At 39.4% G+C, this 21,324-nt stretch overlaps 1 protein-coding gene and 1 pseudogene across 1 annotated transcript; both read right to left on the bottom strand.

The window, feature by feature from the left end:
* Positions 1 to 1,044: 1,044 nt before the first annotated feature.
* LOC126074022 (mesoderm-specific transcript homolog protein-like) lies at positions 1,045 to 2,101 on the bottom strand (annotated as a pseudogene).
* A 7,364-nt stretch (positions 2,102 to 9,465) lies between these two features.
* Positions 9,466 to 10,404, bottom strand: LOC126071035 (putative gustatory receptor clone PTE03). The gene has a single exon (XM_049875342.1). The coding sequence runs from the start codon at positions 10,402 to 10,404 to the stop codon at positions 9,466 to 9,468; it is 939 nt and encodes a 312-aa protein (XP_049731299.1).
* Between the last annotated feature and the right edge of the window lie 10,920 nt (positions 10,405 to 21,324).

Below are 21,324 nucleotides of genomic sequence, written 5' to 3' on the forward strand. Positions count from 1 at the left end.
TCAAGATGGGTCACAGAGGGGCATTTTAGACAAGGTGGTCAGGGAAGGATCTGAGGGAATAATAGGTCCAGATGATAAATATTTTAATAATGCTGGGGGAAGAAAAAAACATTGCAGGGGACAGGAAATGAAAAGGAACTGAGGTGGGACTGTGCCTGGCACAGTTTTCATACAGCAAGGAAGCCAGTCTGTGTCTGAAGACGAAAGAGTAAGAGGGAGAGAAACACAGAAACGGGGATACAGGAGGAAGATTGCGGTCTTATAGAGGCAGTGTCTTATTGTTTATGTCCAGCATCTAGTGTTTTAGAATATGTTTGCTGAATGAATAAATACTTGAATAAGGAATGAATGAGTGAATGGACAAGTTACACAGCCTATCTGAGCCTCAGTGTCCTCACCTACCAATGATGATAAGAAAGGACCCACCTCATAATGGGCCATGTAAAGCCCTTAGAACTCCTTGGCACATAGCAGACTCACTCTGCATGTGTGCTTAATAAATACAAGCAGGAGTAAACTAAGAAGTCTTAATTCCTGCCTTTTCAGGAAGAAATCTTTTTTGAACAAAATGAATGAAACTGAATTCAAAGTTATGACAAGGGAGAATCACTCTTATTGAAGTGGTATGGCTTAGAGAACTTAAAAGCACATGCCCTTAAAGCTGTTCAAGGAGAGGTAAGGCCCCCTCCTCATCCTTTACTCTCTGATTCCAATTGGGGTTGGACCAGAAATCAGCATTTCTAAATATGTCAGAAAAGCACATAGATGTGTTAAAAAGTCTTCCATGAAAAGGAATGCGTGCCTCTCCTACTGCATCAGGGAGTAGTGGTGCTCATCAGAATTTCCTAATAACACAAAAGACAAAGGCAAATTCATACACTTGATCAGGTGTCAAAGGAAGGGGAAGTGAACTGTTAGGTCAACTCTTAGTCGGAGTTTCTGCTGATTTTTTACTATACTGTGTTCCCCGACGTGAGTAAAGTGGACTTTTGTGAGAGAATAGTGTTCAGTGAGTAGGACCTCTTTTGGGAATTTCTTCCTAAGTGGAATACACAACAGATAGGGAATAGGGAAGGTAATACAGGGAAGCTACACTTTCCAGCTCAGAAGGAGTTGATGAAGCCCATATATGCATTCAAGAAGCCCATGGGATCCTCTAGCTGTGGGTAGCGGCAAATGTGGTCATCCAGAATTGACGCTGTGGACCTTGGCAGCATTTTCCTATAAAAAAATAAATAAAACCTATACAGCTCCAAAAACTCCAGGTAAGGATTTATGGGATCCAATGGCCCACAGACAAAATGAATGGGAAAAGATACAGAGGCAAGGGCTCCCACCCAGCATCTTCTAAACTTCTTCCTCTGGTTAACATACTGTAGAAGACCATCAATGACTAAGTCTCTGTCATTGTTGCTATCTCTGCCCACATGTCCCACAGGTCACTCTCAGAGGCCAAGTGTAGGGCCCAAAGACTGCGGTGAGACCTCAAGAGAATAACAAAGAAGTTCATCAAACGTGTGAGGATGGTTGACAGCATGCCTCCATCTTTAAGAAGCTTCTGGAGAAGGAGAGGATGATGAGTCTCGGAAAAGATACCTCCATCTGACAGGCAGAGACTTTATGGTAAGCTGCCCAGACGGATTCCACTTGTACCTATGGAGCAGCTCCTGAGCCACGATGTCTCCATAGTCATGAGACAGGTGGTTGATCCTACAGTTCTGGAGAACCAAAAGCCTCTCAAGCATGCCTCCGCATGCTGGCCTGTTCAAATATGGAGTAGTGGTGTGGTCTCCGTTTGTCACTGAAGCCAAAGCCTAAGAAATCAAGAGCAATTACTCATGAAACCTGAGGGTCAGACCTTCCGAAATCTTGTACCATCATAGCTGGATGTTAGAAAGCCATACAGGAGCACAACTATTTCTGGACTTCCAACCCCACCCACGGAGTCTTGGTAAAAGATGCGCAGTCCCTGATAGGTGAAAAATTTGCCTGTGGACTTTCATGAGTGAAGAGCAGGGGAAAGCTGAGGGGGTGGGATGTGGAGGTAGGCCGCCAGCAGGAACACGGCCAGCAACCCCACCTGGACCCACCACTCCCTCATAGTGTGCAGGTTATCTCAGTGCACCCTGGCCGCCCTTAGCTTGTGCAGCCCTCGCAGCGCCCAAGCTGCAAGAATGCTGGCACAAGGCCGGCCAGCTACAGCTACCACCAGCAGCGTGAGAGGGCTGCAAAGCGGGCCTGCTGCCCAGTGGCTCAGCCACCTAAACGGCAGTCCGCTGAGGCAGTGCGTGAGGACTGGCCGCTGCCACAGCAGCTGTTAGTTCCCTTTTTAATGCGTTGAGGCTTTCATCAGACTAAGGGATTCATCTGATTCAGTGTGAATGGGTGAACTTTGTCTTCTCTGGGTCCGTTGAGGAATAAAGCCACTTCACAGGAGGGCTTTCCCAGACAACAAACGAGGCAAATAGGAAGGCTGGTGTCTGTCCTTCCTCCAAAGGGAACTCACGTTAAATCCCAATAAAGTCTGCAGTTTATAGTATTGCTCCAATATATACTATGATTATGAAAGATTAAGAGCCCTGGTAGCCCACTGGTTAAGAGCTTAGCTGCTAACTGAAAGGTTGGCAGTTTCAATCCACCAGCCACTCCTCAGAGACCCTTTGGAGCAATTCTACTCTGTCCTAAAAGGCCAGTCTGAGTCCAAATCGACTCAATGGCAAAGGGTTTATTGTGAAAGATTGTGTCACCATTGGAGGACGCTGGGTAAAGGGTACCCAGACAATCTTGGTACTATTTTTGCAACTTCTATGTGTGAATAAATTATTCAAAAATAAAGAGTGAAAAAGGCAGTGGGGAAGCACTGTCTCTTATGGGGTGAATAATCAGATATAGTTTTTGTTTAATAAGAAATTCCCAGGCTCAATGGCTTAGTGTTACCCTCCTATTCCCTGAAGGGAAAACTGATTTCCTTTTTCTTGAATGAGGTCTTGAATTGCCTAAACTTAACTCATTCTGAGTACCTATGCCTCTTTCTTTTCTTTGGATGAGAAAGAGATTCCATTAGACACAAACAATTATGAGTCAGATATAATGTGGGGAAGAGCTGTGTTTTCCCATGCAAATGGTTCATCTGCTCTGTGCTGGGGCAAGACCTATAGTGTGACTACAATGTTCACTACAGGCAAGTGGTATTCGAACTGTGGGTGCAAGCACACTAGAGCAATAAACTCTGGGACATGACTGGTTTGTGGGTGATTTTTATCCATTTACAGAGGGACCTACTGTCCTTGGGAACCTCCCTGCCAAAAAAAAAAAAAACTAAATCTATTGTCTTAGTTATCTAGTGCTGCTATAACAGAGGTAACTCTGGTGGCATAGTGGTTGGGTACTACGGCTGCTAACCAAGAGATCGGCAGTTCGAATCTGCCAGGCGCTCCTTGGAAACTCTATCGGGCAGTTCTACTCTGTCCTATAGGGTCACTATGAGTCGGAATCAACTTGACGGCAGTGGGTGGGTGTTACAACAGAAATATAAGTGGATGGCTTTAACAAAGAGAAATTTATTCTCTTACAGTCTAGTAGGTTACGAGTCCAAATTCAGGGTGTCACTTCCAGGGGAACACTTTCTTTCTCTGTCATTTCTGGAGGAAGGTCCTTGTCCCAATCTTCCCCTGGCTGAGGAGCTTCTCAAGCACAGGGACCCTGCGTCCAAAGGATGTGCTTTGCTCCTGGTGCTGCTTTCTTGGTGATATGAGCTCCCCACTCTCTGCTTGCTTCCATTTCCTTTTATCTCTTGAGAGATTAAAGGTGGTGCAAGTCACACCCCAGGGAAACTCCCTTTACCTTGGATCAGGGAGGCGACCTGAGTAAGGTTGGTGCTACAATCCCACTCTAATTCTCTCAACATAAAATTACAATCACAAAATGGAGGGCAACCACACAATACTGGGAATTGTGGCCTAATCAAGTTGATAAAACACATTTTTGGAGGAGCATAAATCAATCCATGACATTCCATCTTTTGCCCACCCCCAAAATCACATCCTCGCAACATGCAAAACATATTAATCCCATTATATCATAGCAAAAGTCTTAACTCCAAGTCCAAAACCCCAAAATTCCTCTTCATCTGTGAAATCTAGAATACGATTTATCTGCTTCCACTGGCACGATGGCAGAACAGGCATAAGGTAGACATTTCCATTAGAAATGGGAGAAACTGAAGGGAAAAAAGGCATAAGCAAGTCAGCAGAACACATTACATTAGCTCTCAAAGCTTTGAAAATAATCCTCTGTTCCCTGAGACAATTTACACAATAACCCTGCCCTCCAGCCTCTAGGTATTGGCCACACTCTCCGGATTCTGTGTGGAGGCTCCTTGGCCCTGGGCTTCAGCTCCGCCTTCCAGGCTCACTGGGACCAAACCTCTGCTCCCTCAGCTTTAGGCACACCATTCTCCTAGTCCATCTGAGTGGTGACTCCACCCTTAGAAACACCAGAGGCCATGGCTCCATCCTTTGAAACCCCTGAGGTCATGGCCATACATTTTGAGACTGAGGCAGCTCAGTTTCTTGTGTTTTTTGTCTCTTCAGCTTCTGTTTCTGGTTTCTTGGCCTCTTGGCTCCTCAGGCCTTACATCTGCATCTGCCCTGCTGGGGCAAGTGTTCCAAAGCTTGGTAGCTCCACCGATAAGTTCCTGGAGGCTCCCCACTCTGCCAGGAAGCCTCCTGCACACAGGCACTCAGCTTTCTTACTCCATGGGTCGGCAAGCCTAGCTCCACCGATAAGTGCCCGGAGGCACCCCAATCTGCCACTGCAAGTTCTCTGCTGCTGCTGGTCCTGTGCCGTTGCTGCAACTCTATCCATTCACAGAGAGACTTATATCAAGGAAATGGCTCACACAGTTGTAGAGGCTGGAACATCCCAAGTCCTTGGGTCAGGATAGAGCTTTCTCCTGATTCACGTAGCCACAGGGCCTGGCGAACCCAAGATCAGTAGGTCAGGGGGCAGGGTTATTGCTGACAGGCTGCAAATACCAATGAATTCCAAGATCAGCAGGCAAGGCTGCAGGTAAGCTGCTAGCTCAAGTCCCAAGAACCAGGGATCAGACAAACAGAAGAAGCTGAAGGATCCAGCAGGAGCAAAAATCTCATGAGCCTTGCCAGAATGTCCACTTATATTCAGTGCAGGCCACACCCCCAAGGAAACTCCCTTCCAACTGATTGGCTACTCACAGCAGATCCCACCACGGAGGTGATCATAACATCTTACGACTGCCAAACCCCTGAAAATCTTGGCCCACAAATACCTAGGATTGAAATTACTGGTCATGTGGTAATTCTATGTTTAATGATTTGAGGAACTACCAGAATATTTTCCAAAATTGCTGCACCATTTAACTTTCCCATCCACAATGTACAAGAGTTCTGATTTCTCTACATCTTTGCCAATTCTTGTGCATATTTTCTTTTTTTTAAATATAGACTATAAAAAAAAAGCCCATTGCTATCGAGTTGATTCCGACTCATAGCAACCCTATAGGACAGAGTAGAACTGCCCCATAGGGTTTCCAGGGAGCACCTGGTGGATTTGAACTGCCAAACTTTTGGTTAGCAGTTGTAGCTCTTAACCACTATGCTACTAGGGTTTCCGAATAGACTATATCCTAGTGGATTTGAAGTGGCATCACATCGAAGTTTTGGTTTGCATTTCCCTGATGACTAATGATGCTGAGCATCTTTTCCTGTGCATTTCTTCTTTGCAGAAGTGTCTATTCAAGTGCTTTGTTCATGTTTTAATTAGTCATTTGTCTTTTTAGCTTGAATAAAAATATATGAACACATACAATTTGCAAATTTTTTCTCTAACTCTATGTGTTGTCTTTTCACGTCTTTGATGGTATCCTTTGAAGTAAAGCATTTTAAATCCAATTTATCTTTTTTTTTTCTTTTGATGCATGTACTTTTGGTGTCATATCTAAGAATTCTTTGCCAAATCCTAGGTCAAGATTTACGCCTGTGTTTTCTAAGCATTTTACAGTTTTAGTTCTTACATTTAGGTCTTTGATCCAGTTTGGGTTCTTTTTTTTTTTTTAATGTCATTTGAGGTAAGAATCCTACTTTATGCTTTTGCATGTGGCTACACATTTGTCCTAGTACCATTTGTCAAAAAGATTATTATATCCCCGTTGGATGATCTTGGCACATTTGTTGAAATAAACTGACCAGGTATATATGGGTTTTTTCTAGGCTCCCAATTTTCATCCATTGATCTATACGTCTATCCTTGTGCCAGTACCATACTATCTTAATTATTGTTGCATATGTGATAAGTTTTGTGTTGAAAATGTGAGTTTTCCTACTTTGTTCTTTTTCAAGATTCTTTTGGCTGTTTTGGGTCCCTTGTAATTCCGCATAAATTTAGAATCAGTTTGTCAATTTGTATAAAGAAATAATCTGGTATTCTGATAGGGATTATACTTCATCTGTAGATCACTTTGGAGAATATTGCCATTTTAACAATGTTAAGTTTTCCAACTCATGAACATAGATTTTTTTTCTAATTATTTAGATCATCTTAAATTCATTTCAACAATGTTTTAACTTTTCAATATATGTCTTCCACTTCTTTTATTAATTTATTTCTAAGTATTTTATTCTTTTTGATGCTTTTATAAATTGAATTTTTCCCTTAATTTTGTTTCTAGGTTGTTCATTTCAAGGATATAGAAATACAACTGATTTTTACATAATGATTGTGTATCCTGCAATCTTGCTGAGCATGTTTATTAGTCCAAATAGTTTTTTTGATGGATTCTTTAGAATTTTCTGTAGGTCATCTCTCATGTCATCTGCAAACATAGTTTTAGTTCTTCCTTTCCTCTTTGGGTAACTTGTATTTATTTTCTTTTCTTCTTATTATTTTTTCCATATTTGCACTAACTCAAACCTCCACCACAAATGGAATAGAAGTAGAAAGAGTGAACACTCTTTTTTGTTCCTGATCTTAGAGGAAAGCACCCAGTCCATTAAGTACAATGTTAGCTGTGAGTTTTTCATAGATGCCATTTATGAGGTTCAAGAAAGGGATACATATAGAGGCAGTAAAACTAATATGTTGAAACACATGAAAATGATGGTTATGTAGATCAAAAAACAGTGAAATGCTGGCAATTTCATAGAGTCCAAACCAATGTAAGGAACAGCAAAGAAAATAATAAATGTGAAATTCAAGATACTGGTTACTTCTGGGACAGAGAGAGGGTGATTAGACTGGGAGGGCCTACAGGGGAATTCTAAGATGATTGTAAATGTCCATTTTCCAGTTTAGGTGCTGAGTATATGTGTTTTTATTGTATGAATGTTCTATAAGAACTTCAGATACATTACACACATTTTTACATATATTTCACAAATAAAATTGAAAGAATATATTTCATAAGCCGTATTTTAAATACCTTCTAGCATTAAAAGTATAGTTTCAAAATGTAGAGCTCATCATTATTTCACAAAGATCTTGTTAACAATACTTTTCCTAGGGACCTAGCCCCACAGTTCAGAGACAGTAGTCTTTGAATGAGGTCCAGGAACCTGCAGCTTTAACAAAGGCCCAAAATGCTGCAGGTAATTTAAGGACATCATTGGGTGAACCACTCACTAGCAGAGGCCTTGGATGCCAGTTTGGGAGCTGTCCCTAGAAGTGGTGCTGAACATAATGGAACTCAGTGATGAGCAGAGGAGGGGGCTCTCTGGGCATTCACTTAATTTTCCAGGAAGTCATCCATTCTCAACATGAATTATCTCCTTAGTGTAATAATGATCCCCAATAAAAGCAAACTTTCTCCTAGCTTCTCTATAGTATCACAATTGACTCCTCCGATACATGGCAGACCCCTTCTAAGACTGCAGTGATTCTATTTGCTTTATTCAAACACACTTAATGTCTGTATTTCATCTGAAAAAGAATAAGAAACAGAAAGGGTGACTCAAGGAAAAAAGGAAGAAGTCAGTCATTGCTAGCAAGTAATCAGTGAGAAGGAATCATAAGAAATCAACTGTCAAGAAAAGATAATTCACCTTAGCTTGAATGTCCAATAATTATGTATTAGATTATATTGCTAGATTCACTTAGAATGCTGATACATACTTAAATTAAGGTAAGCAATGATAACTGCTAAAGCAAGTCTTATAAAACGTGTGAAAGCAAAAGGTTTTAATAGCAAAGAATACAGGACAAGATAAGGAATACAATGATACTAGTCTAATTTCATTGAATGCTTCCTGTACCCAATGGGCTCCCCTCACACTACTGAGCCCAAATCTCTTAGAATAGGCTAAGGAATCTGTTATTTAACAAGTTCTCCAGTTCTTAAACTCATTAAGGTTGGAGGACAGCTTTTCTAGATGGTTGGTCAAATGCACTCATAATAATCCCATTCTCCTCACAAAAGAAGAGTTTAATAAGGGGCTTGTACATCCTAATTCAGGTGTATAAGCTACAAAATGATGTATTCTTAATGACTCATTAGAAACACCACCTCTTTATTAAAAAACAAAAAACATGAATTCATAGTCAGCTTTCTGGGATATTATGCCTGTAAGTGACGAAGCCATCTGGTGACCTTGAGGGAAACCAGTCATAGTATGCAACCAATGAAATATCACAAAGCTAGACGAGAGCAAATTTGGATTCCATGTTGAAATACTGTTATTCACTGTGGTATACGATGGTTGTAGCAAAAGATTTGAAAGCAGAAACACAGATACTTGTATACCAATGTTCGTTGCTGCACTATTCGTAATACCTATAAGGTGGAAACAGGCTAAATGTCCATCAACTGATGAATGGATACACAAAATATCATACATACTATGAAATACTACTCAGCCATAAAGAGAAATAAAGTCCTAATACATACTACAACATAGATGAACCTTGAAAACATTATGCTGAGTGAAATGTCAGCTCCACTTATATGAAATACCTAGAATAAGCAAGTGTATAAACTCCGAAGTTTATTAGTGGTTACCAGGGCCATTAAGGACGAAAAAAGAAATGGAGACTCATTGCTTAGGGGACACTGAGTTAAGGGTGATGACAAAACTGTGAAAATGGATAGTGGTGATGGTTGAATAACATGAAGAATGTAATAAATGTCACTGAAAGGTACAACTAAAAAATGTATAAACGACAAACGTTTTGTTAAATATATATCTGCCAAAAATAAAAACAATAAATCGACATTTTAACGTACTAAATTATCAAAGTAAAAATTGTGAGGACAGAAGTGTGCAAGTAAATATGCACACACATATGTAAAAATTATTTAAAATTAATAATAAACAAAAATATTATCACAATGTAAAAAAAAAAACTTGTTACTGGAAGATTCTAACATTCTGATTCACCAAGTATTCTTTCACTTTGACTCATTATAGAAGCACAAGCCTAAGGCAGATGATACAACTAAGAAAAAGAAGATATTCTCCAGAAGAGTTTCTGCAAGGCCCCCTGCATGTCTCTGTTCCTCAGGCTGTAGATAAAGGGGTTCATCATTGGAGGGACCACAGTGTACATCACTGAGGCTACTGCTAAGTTTTTGGAAGAATGAGTAACTGCAGAACTAATGTAGACTCCAAAAGCTGTTCCATAGAATAAGAAAACCACTGACAGGTGAGACCCACAGGTGGAGAAAGCTTTATACATTCTCCCAGCTGATGGCATTCTCAGAATGGAAGAGACAATTTTAATGTAAGAGAAAACAATCCCAAGGAGAGGAACAGTACTCAATATGCTAGTTATTAAATATACCAGGATGTCATTGATGAGGGTATTGGAGCAGGCAACTTTGATGACCTGAGCAAGTTTGCAGAAGAAGTGAGGGATTTCCAGGTCTGCACAGAAGGACAGACGCAGCACCATCAGACTGTGAAGCAGGGCATCCACCAAACTAATAAACAAGGAGAGGAGAATCAGCAGGCCACAGAGGTAAGAGTTCATGATGACTGTGTACCTCAGTGGATGGCAGATGGCCACATAGCGGTCATAGGCCATTGCTGCAAGGAGAAAATGTTCTACACCTGCAAACATCAGAACAAAGCAAACCTGGGTGAGGCAGCCTGTGTAACTGATGGACTTGCTTTGTGTCTGGATGTTCACCAGCATCTTGGGGACTGTGGTGGTGCCGAAACAGATGTCAGTGAAGGGCAAGTTGGAGAGGAAGAAGTACATGGGGGTGTGGAGGTGGGAGTCTGAGCTGATGGCCAGGATAATAAGTAGGTTGCCCAACACGGTGACAAAGTACAGGGTGAGGAATAGTCCAAAGAGGAAGGGCTGCAGTTCTGAATCCTCTGAGAGCCCCTGGAGGAAGAATGCTGCTACACCAGTTTGGTTTTCTGATGCCATGTTGTTGATGAGTCTGATGATAGAAGTGATAGAACATATAACAGATTTACAAGAATTGTGTATTTCAGAGAAATTCTAGCATCTATATTGTGAAACTAAGTGAATACTACCTTCCTCCCTCCTGTTTTCTCTCTCTTCTTCTCTCTCTTCCATCACCACATCTTCCAAAAATCTTTCACCTGAATAAAGACACAAGTGCTCTCCCTGGTTTTAAAGATCCTTTACTCTCTGAGCAAATAGGTAGTATCTTTGTGTTTATTGTATCTCTACTATTTTTTCACGTTGTGCCAACTAACAGCCATAAAGTAGAAAAAAATACATGGCTTTTTCCTTGGGAATTTTCCTAAGCCTTCAAACTAGCATAAAAACAAACTCTACATCTATGTTTTTAGAGCAGTGGTTCTCAAACACCTCTTTTCATCAGAATCAGCTGAAGAACTTGTTCAGCCCCACCCTCAGAGTTTTGAATTCAGAATTTGGGGTCTAAGGCTCTAAAATTTTTCTTTCTAACCATTTCTCAAATGATACTGTTGCTGGTCTGGGGATCACACTTTGAGGTTCACTGTTCTAGAGCATCAACCATTGTGGCCCATGTATAATAAATTCATATTCAGGGAAGAACAGATTTGATGTACCTCAAGAGGAGATGGCGACCTGGCTCACCATGCTCTGCTGAGGGAGCTGGCCAGGAGTTCAATCCCATGACTCAACTAAGCTTTTTCATTTTCAGGTGTTCCTCAAAATCTATCCTTTATATTCTTATTTCCATTTAAATGTTCCATCTTTCAGGTTCTTATTCCTTGTCATGGATTGAATTGTGTCCCCCCAAAACATGTCTCAATTTGGCTATGCCATGATTCCCAGTATTATGTGAATGTCCACCATTTTGTTATCTGATGTGATTTTCCCACGTATTGCAAATATCTATCATTATGATGTTAATGAGATGGATCAGCAGCAGTTATGTTGATGAGATCTACAAGATTAGATTGTCTTAAGCTGGTCTCTTTTGAGATATAAAAGAGAGAAATGAAGAGAGAGATGTGGGGACCTCATACTACCAAGAAGCAAGAGCCATGAGAAAGCACATCCTTTGTATCTGGGGTTTCTGCACTGAGAAGCTCCTAGTCCAGAAAAAGATTGATGACAAGGGACTCCCTCCAGAGCCAACAGTAAGAGAAAGCCTTACCCTGGAGCTGATGCCCCCAATTTGGACTTCTAGCCTACTAGACTGTGAGAGAATAAACTTCTGTCTGCTGAAGCCATCCACGTGTGCTATTTCTCTTATAACAGCACTAGATGACTAAGACGTCCCTTGTTATTATTGTTTTAATTAATAGTATTATCTGAAAGCATAGTAATAAACATCATAATTATTATAAACCGCTATCATTACTAACACTAACACCTACTGATCTCTGATTATTGGCAGACATAGTTTTCAGGATTTACTGTATTAACTGTTTTTATTCTCACAGCGGACATATGAATAAGGTGCTCCTATTATCTCACATTTTATCCATGACCTCGTGTAAAGGTAAAAGAAAAGTGAAGTTGCAGATACAAAGTACATGGTACTCTGCAAGGAGGTAAAAACAGGATTTGAATTTTGGCTGCCAGAACTTGGAGCTGACCTTATATGACCACTGTTTTTGGGTGATATGATCTCTGAGTAGGGCAGGACAAGGCATCCTGAAGGGTCAACAAATTCTATTACTTGCCTCTTGAAATCTTTCACCTGAATTAAAACCAAGTGCTTTCCCTGGTATTTGAGGTCACTTGCTCTCTGACCACATAGGTAGTATCCAACAGGTGACAGAATCAAAACAGGACCCAACTCAGGACGTGATGTCAGCCTGCAATGTACTAGCTGAAACCTTAAGCTTAACAGCTATTATGAAATGAGATTTCCTTTTCTTCCAGTTATTTGAAGATTGAAATATTATTCTCATAAGTTGATATATACCCATTGCAAGTGAGTTGATTTCCACTCATTGTGACCCTATAGGACAGAACTGCCACACAGAATTTCCAAGGCTGAAAACTTAATAGAAGCTGACTGCCATGTCTTTCTCCTGTGGGGAAGCTGGTGTGTTCAAACTGCCAACTTTTGGTTAGCAGCTGAGTGCTTAATCACTGCGCTAACAGGGCACCCAGGTGATATGCAGCATATCTTTTTTTGCCCAAAGCTCAAGAATGGGAGGAAGGAGGAAATAAATGAGCCTTGAAAAAACTGGAGGAAAAAAGCAACAATTTTTTTAGTGTGTTCAAAGCAGAATCTTGACATCTCCACTTTTTAACAATTTTAAAAGATCTTTTGCAGCAGATTTCTCCAATGAAATACATCATTTGATTTCTTGACTGCTGCTTCCATGGATGTTGATTGTGGTTCCAAGTAAAATGAAATCCTTGACAACTTCAATCTTTTCTCCACTTATCATGATGTTGCTTTTTGACCCAATGTGAAAATTTTTGTTTTCTTTATGTTGAGGTGTAATCCATACTGAGTGCTTTAGTCTTTGATCTTCATCTGCAGGGGTTTCAGCCCTCTTCACTTCCAGCAAGCAAGGTTGTGTCATCTGTACATTGCTGATTATTAATTCATCTTCTTCCAATCCTGATGCTGCGTTCTTCTTCATAAGTTCACCTTCTCAGATTAAATGATCAGCACACAGATTGAACAGGTATGGTGAAAGGATACAATTCTGACACACACCTTTTCAGATTTTAAACCATCAAGTATTCCCTCGTTGTATCCGAACAAAAGTCTCTTGGTCTATGTACAGTTCCACAAAAGCACAATTAAGTGTTCTGGAATTCCCATTCTTCCCAGTGTTATCCGTGATTTCTTAGAATCCACACATTTATTTGAATGTGTTTGCATTGTCAATAATAATAATAATAAAAGATGGTAAACATCTTTCTAGTATTCTTTGCTTTCAGTCAAGATCTATGCAACATCGACAATGATATCCCTGGTTCCACATTCTCTTCTGTATCCAGCTTGAATTTCTGGCAATTCCTTGTCCATGTACTCCTGCAATGGTTTTTTTTAATTATCTTCAGCAAAATTTTACTTGTGTGTGATGTTAATCATATTATTTGACAATTTCCACATTCTGCTATGTCACCTTTCTTTGGAATGGGCACAAATATGGATATCTTCCACTCGATTGGTCAGGTAGCTGTCTTCCAAATTTCTTGGCAAAGATGAGTACTTCCAGCATTGGATACATTTCTTGAAAAATCTCAATTGGTATTCCCTCAATTCCTAGAGCCTTGTTTTTCACCAATGCCTCAGTGCACCTTGGACTTCTTCCTTCAATACTATCAGTTCTTGATCATGTCCTACCTCCTGAAATAGTTCAACATCAACCAATTCTATTTGTACAGTGACTCTGTGTATATCTTCCATCTTCTTCTTATGGTTCCTGCATCGTTCAATATTATGTCCATGGAATTCTTCGATATTGCAACTTGAGGATTGAATTTTTTCTTTAGTTCTTTCAGCCTGAGAAATGTCAATCCTGTTCTTCCCTTTTGGTTTTCTAACTCCAGGTCTGTGCACATTTCATTATAATATTATACTTTGTCATCTCGAGCTTCCCTTTGAATGTTTTGTCCAGCTCTTTTACTTTATTGTTTCTTCCATTTGATTTAGCTACTCTAAGTTCAAGAGCAAGTTTAAGAGTCAAGAGCAAGTTTTGGTCTTTTCTTTCATTCCTGTCTTTTTTAATGACCTTTTGCTCTCTTCAATTATGATGTCCTTCCACAACTCATCTGGTCTTCAGTTATTAGTGTTTGAAGTCTTAAAAAGGAAAGGTGCCACTTGGAGGACTAAGGTGTGCCTGACTCAAGCCATGTTATTTTCAATGGCCTCATGTGCATGACAAAGCTAGACAATGAAAACGGAAGACTGAAGAAGAATTGGTGTGTTTAAATAATAGTGTTGGGAAATAATATTGAATATACCATGGACTGCCAGAAGAAGAACAAATCTATCTTGAAAGACATACAGCCAGAATGCTCCTTGGAAGCAAGGATGGCAAGACTTTGTCTCATGTACTTTGGACATGCTATCAGGAGGGGCCAGTCCCTGGAGAAGTACACAATGTTTGGTAAAGTAGAAGGTCAGCAAAAAAGTGGAGGACACTCAGTGAGATGGATTGACATGGTGACTGCAACAATGGGCTCAAACAATAGCAACAATTGTGAGAAATGTGTGGGAGTGGGCAGTGTTTTGTTCTGTGTAGTACATAGGGTTGCTATGAGCCAGAACTGAGCCCATGGCACCTAATAACAACAGCAAGCAGAATCCTAAAATAAGAAGAACACAATCTAACAACACAAACATCTAGGCTGCTTGACAGGAGGGTCCCAACAGTAATAGAAAATTGAGGAACATTGTCAAGTCAGCCTTAAAGGAGAAAAAAACACAGAGCAAAGTATACCTGGACACTTCAAATACTTGTATAATTGTGGTACTTAAAAAATGTAATCAATACAAATTGCTTAGCAGGAAGCCTGGCACCTGGTGAGTGTGAAGTGCTATTTAAGATTATCATGATAATTGAATAAGATAATGTAACTTTATTGTTTTAGAAATTTCTTACCTTGTCACACACAAGAATGTATGAAATAAACACATATATACTGTTTTCTGTTTAACTGCCACTCACATTTTTACACATAAATCAATGGAAAAGGAAACCATTCAATTTCAAAAGTAATGTCACAATTAATATCTATTAATAGGTTATTACTCCTAAATTTATTTTCTCATTTCTTTACTCCCTTCCCATATAGCCCACAGTGATCTCTTCCTCCCTTCCTTTCTCTCTTTTTATGGCAGACGATGGAAATAATCCCATGCTGCTCAGTAGCTTCATTGATTCCCTATTCCTTTTATGTTTTGACTTAGCATCTCCATTGTAAAATTAACAGATGTAAGAAAAAGAAATACTGAAAATCAATCATGGAATTTTGGATCTTCTTTCCTTCTGTAACAGGTTGGGTCCCATCAAAGCCTGAGTCAGGAAACATTGGGCACTGCCTTGTGTGGGAATCTCAAGGTTGTGTACTAAGATCAACTCTAGGACACTTCCACTTCCTGTGTTAAGATGAGACCCTCGAGAATATCTGGATCCCTAAAACCAGGTAGGAGTTAACTATGTCCTCGATGCATTTGCCAATTATTCATATGAACCAACGCTTTAGAAAAAGTCTGTGAAGGAAAACTACAAAACACTACTGCAAGAAACCAAAGGAGATCTACATAAATGGAAAGATATATCATGCTTATGGATAGGTAGACTCAACATTGTGAAAAGGACAATTCTACCCAAAGTTATTTACAAATACAATACAATACCAATCCTAATACCAACAACATTCTTTAAAGAGATGGAAAAAACTTATCATTAACTTCATATGGAAAGGGAAGAAACCCCATAAAGCACAACCAACTAGGTACTGGTTGTCAAAACAGCCTGATACTGGTACTGGTACAATGACAGATACATTGACCAATGGAACAGAATTGAGTACCCAGATGTAAATTCATCCACCTACGGTCACCTGATCTTCGACAAGGGCCTAAAATCCATCAAATGGGGAAAAGACAGTCTTTTTAACACATGGTGCAGGCAAAATTGGATGTCCATCTGCAAAAAAGTGAAACAGGACCCACACCTCACACCATATACAAAAACTAACTCAAAATGGATCAAAGACATAAATAAAAAGCCTAAAACTATGAAGCTCATAAAAGAAAAAAAAAAAAAAAGGTCAACACTAGAGGCCCTAATACATGGCCTTAAGAAGATACAAACCACAACCAACAACACACAAACTCCAGAAGATAAGCTAGATAACTGGGATCTTCTAAAAATTAAATACTTATGCTCATCAAAATAATCCTCCAAAACAGTAAAAAGGGAATCTACAAACTGGGGGAAAAAAATGTGGCTATTACAAATCAGACAAAATTTTAATCTCTAAAATTTACAAGAATATCCAACACCTCTACAACAAAAAGACAAAATTATCCAATTAAAAAATGGGCAAAGGAAACGAACAGACACTTCACCAAAGAAGACATTCAAGAGGCCAACAGACACATGAGGAAATGCTCACAATCACTAGCCATTAGATAAATGCAAATCAAAACCACAATGAAATACCATCTTACCCTGGCATTACTGGCATGAATTAAAAACAAAAACAAAAACTGGAAATAACAAAAGTTGGAGAGGTGGTGGGAAGATCGGAACTCTTATGCGGTACTGGTGGGAATGCAAAGTGATGCAACCATTTTGAAAAACAATATGGCTCTTCCTCAGAAAGCTAGAAATGGAAATACCATATGATCCAGCAATCCTACTCCTAGAAAAACAATATGGCTCTTCCTTAGAAAGCTAGAAATAGAAATACCATATGACCAACAATCCTACTCCTAGGAATATATTCTAGAGAAATAAGAGTTGTCACACGAATAGACATATGCACACCCATGTTTATTGCAGCGTTGTTCATAACAGCAAAAAGATGGAGACAACCTAGATGCCCATCAACACATGAATGGATAATCAAACTGTGGTACATACATACAATGGAATATTACACAACAATAAAGAACAATGATGAATCTATGAAGCATCTCATAACATGGATGAATCTGAAGGACATTATGCTGAGTGAAATAAGTCAATCACGAAAGGACAAATATTGTATGAGACCACCAGTGCAAAAACTCATGAAAAGGTTTACACACAAAAAGAAACAATCTTTGATGGTTATGAGGGAGGGGAGAAATGGGGATGGAAAAACACTAAATAGGCAATAGATAAGCAGCAACTTTGGTGAAGGCTAAATCAGTACCAAATACTGGGGAAGCCAGCACAACTTGTACAAGGCAAGATCATGGAAGCTCCATAGACACATCCAAACTCCCTGAGGTGTCGAATTGCTGGGCTGAGGGCTGTGGGGACCATGGTCTTGGGGAACATCTAGCTCAATTGGCATAACATAGTTTATAAAGAAAATGTTCTACATCCTACTTTGGTGACTAGTGTCTGGAGTCTTAAAAGCCTGTGAGCAGCCATCTAGGATACTCCACTGACCTCACCCCTTCAGGAGCAAGAAAGAATGAAGAAAACTAAAGATACAAGGGAAAGATTAGTCCAAAGGACTAATGGACCATATCTTCCATGGCCTCCACCAGACTGAGTCCAGTAAAACTAGATGGTGCCCGGCTACCACCACTGACTGTTATGACAAGGACAAAGCTGGAGGAAAATTCTAACTCAAAAAGAAAGACCAGACTTGCTGCCCTGACAGAGAATGGAGAAACCCTGACAGTATGGCTCTCGGACACACTTTCAGTTCAGTAATAAAGTCATTCCTGAAGTTCCCCCTTCAGCCAAAGATTAGACAGTCCCTAAAACAAAATGAGACTAGAGGGGCACACTAGCTCAGTGGCAAGGACTAGAAGGCAGGAGGGAACAGGAAAGCTGGTAATAGGATATCCAGGTTTGAGAAGGGAGAGTGTTGACATGTTGTGGGGTTGTTAATATCATAAAACAATATGTGTACTAACTGTTTAATGAGGAACTACTTTGTTCTGTAAACCTTCATCTAAAGTACAACAACAACAACAAAAAAAAAGTGGCAAGTCAGACCTATCAGCTGACTGACAGAGCGAGGGAGACACAATCAGAGTTCAGGGCTACCAAGGCAGTCAGGACTTAAGAGCCCAAAATCCCAGAAAAAAAGGAACACAGAGAAATGAGCCTGACATTATGTGCTGCTATTTTCTTTCAGGAATGTGTTTTATTTCCTATCTGCACAGAGTTAAGACACCCAAGTTGAAAAGGACACACAAAGGCTAAAAATAAACCCTGAGCTTTCTCAGCCTTCACAAGCAGGGACTCTGGTAAACACTCCAAGCTTTCATTAATCAGTGAGGATGAAATTCAATAGTCATTATCTTTTCAAGAGAAACTCCAAGCTTTCATTAATCAGTGAGGATGAAATTCAATAGTCATTATCTTTTCAAGAGAAATGACTGGGCAGGGAAACTGAGAAGACTTCTGGAGTGGTGTCAATGTTGAATTTTTTGATCTGGGTGGTAGTTACATGACCATGTTTATTTTGCAAAAATCATAAATATATTTGTAATTTGTCTACTGTTCTGTATGTATGTTAAATGTTGATAAAGTAGAAAACCAGCATCACTTGCCATAAGAAAAAATGAAACATTGCTAACATACTAATAAAGAGGGACATTAAAAAAAAGAAAAAATGTAAACCTACATGTGACAGACTGATTGGAATGGTAAATGTTCACTTGAAGCTTAATAAAAATTAAAAAAAAAAAAAGACAGACTTGAAAAAAAAAAAGTCTGAAAAAGTGTTTATTTCAAGGATGAAAAACTCATTAAGATTCTTATTTTTTCAGCTTAACTGCACAAGGCAAAAAAATTCTGCTACCCCAACACAAACATCCAGGCTGTTTGACAGGAAGTTCTGGGCCCTAAGCATGAAAATAAAAAACCATAATAGCATCAATTAATTGGTGTAAGGTTTGGACTCACACACAACTAATTTCAATCCAGTATCTTTTTTTATCTCGTTTTTTTTTTTATCAAAAAGGATTTTTTAGAACTCTGAGAATCTTCCATCACCTCATTGTATAATGGAAACCATTATAAAACCATATAGTAATTGGCAAGGATGAAAAAGGAATAGACGAAAGCATCAAGCACAGTGTTCAAAATATAACAACCACTCAGTATTTCCCATTGTGATTTGTTCCGCATGGGCACAGCATGATGGTTCATTACAGAAGGGAGTAATTGGTCCATCAAAATCGGGGAAGAGTAGAGAGAGAAAGAACATCCCTACCAAGATAACTGCAAATTTTAGGGAGGAACAGACATGCTAAAACTTCACTGGTCTCCTCCTCGTGTGAAAAAGCAGGGGAAAGAAAGGGCCGAAATGAATATGAATGATATCAATGTTCATTTGTAACGGACATATTATAAAATATATAGCAATTAAAATGAATAAATTAGGCACAGATACACCAACCCAAATAATAAAAACTCAGAGGAGAAAAGCACCTCGTATAAAATGACATCTATAGGAATGGAAAATTTAAACAAGTTTTAAAATTACATACACATAAATTTACACTTTTAATTATGAAACATTTCAAGCATACCAAGAAGCACAGAGAAAAATAATAAAAGCCTATTTTCGCACCAGTTTGCACCATCTAATTAAAGCCAACTTCGCCGAACAATTCACGGAGAAATTGTTGACAGGAAACCTAAATTGCTATTTAAATCTTTACCAAAAATACAATAAAATATTATTTTTTAAAAAATGCTGCCATGCTTCCATTGAGAATTTTTTTTAATAAAATAATGTGTACTTATTTGAAATCCTCTTTTATTTTTACACATTCTCAATATTTTTACCTCCCCCAGGGAAACTGCTACACAGAACTTGGGATGCATTAGTCGCCTGTGTTTTCAGTACATATATTATGATTCTATCCATAAAGAATGTTTTTGTTTCACCTTTGATAACTTTTTACAATACGATTGTTTCTTTAAAATAATACATGTGATGATGTGTCAGTATTGCTTTGGTTCATTAACCCCAGCTACCTTCAGATACTCCACTCTTTGATTACATCACAACTTAACCTTTTTCTGGCTGATGGGCATTGTCGTTGTGGTACGCATGCACATGTACAGTTAAAATATACCAGAGACCAACCAAATTCAAGAATGTGGTTGCCTGTTAGGAATGGAAGAAGGGAAATGGAGGGTAATATAAAGGGTGTCTTTGTGCATTCTACTTAGTTACTTCAAAAAAAAACCTCTAATAGCAAAAGTCAACATTTATTAATTCTGGAAACATTGATACATGGGTATTTGTCCTATCATTCTGTGCTGTGTTATCTTTAAAATAATTAGTAGAACACTAGTAGACTTGCAATATAGCTTGTGGGGTCACTCTCATTCTCCACATCCTACCTGAGTCCTCATAGCTCAGGAATTGGGTCAAGACCAAAGATCTTCCCTACTAAAGTGTGTTAAGACTCAGATACTGAAACATAAGGAGAAGCTGACCACATGCCCTTGCCCCCTACCAAAGAACTGAAAGAAAATTTTAGAGAATTCTAAAGCATTCATAAAAACTGAGCAAGGACAGGTTTCTCTTGAGGAAGAAAAAAATCCGTGGAACTTCAGGGTCAGAGTAGATCGTTAGCAGAATGAGATCTGATCAAGTACTGGAGCAAAGGTACAAGGAAGCATGTCAAGAATATGATGAACAATTAGGCAGGGACCTCACAGATGATTCCATTCTGCTCCTCTTCTATCTGTACTCAACTCACTGCTGTCCAAAATAGGCTGATAGAAAAAGTCTTCTCCCTATTTACAAAAGATAAACTAGGGGATGTTAGATTACCTTGGTGCCAGAACTAAAGAAAGACATTCAGTTTGCCTCTGGAGGTTGAAGGATAAAAATGGAAGCTCTGTATTGAGGAAGCACAAGAGGCAAAGAGAAGGGCCAGGCAGGCTCCTGTGGAAAGTGTTGGTCCTTGGGACAAGACTCAGGTGTGCTGCTACTTACCAGGGCAAGTCTGTAGAGTGGGTGGTCACAGGTAGACTATTTATAGTCTCTGTGGCCCTTGAGGGTTCAATAGTCAAAGCATCTCATTAGTCAAACTCTTGCAAATCCTTATGGAGCAAGTCTCAGAGAGGGAAGAGCTTCATGTTGGCTGACTTCCTCATTCTGAGAGGTCAGGAATATGCATTGGTATGCATTACTTTCTCTTCCCTCCACCTCCTTCTTCTCATATCCACTTCAAATAACTTACAAACATGGGCACACCTATATTCTGTA

The sequence above is a fragment of the Elephas maximus genome, chromosome 3 (genome assembly GCF_024166365.1).
Source record: "Elephas maximus indicus isolate mEleMax1 chromosome 3, mEleMax1 primary haplotype, whole genome shotgun sequence".
Taxonomy (NCBI): domain Eukaryota; kingdom Metazoa; phylum Chordata; class Mammalia; order Proboscidea; family Elephantidae; genus Elephas; species Elephas maximus.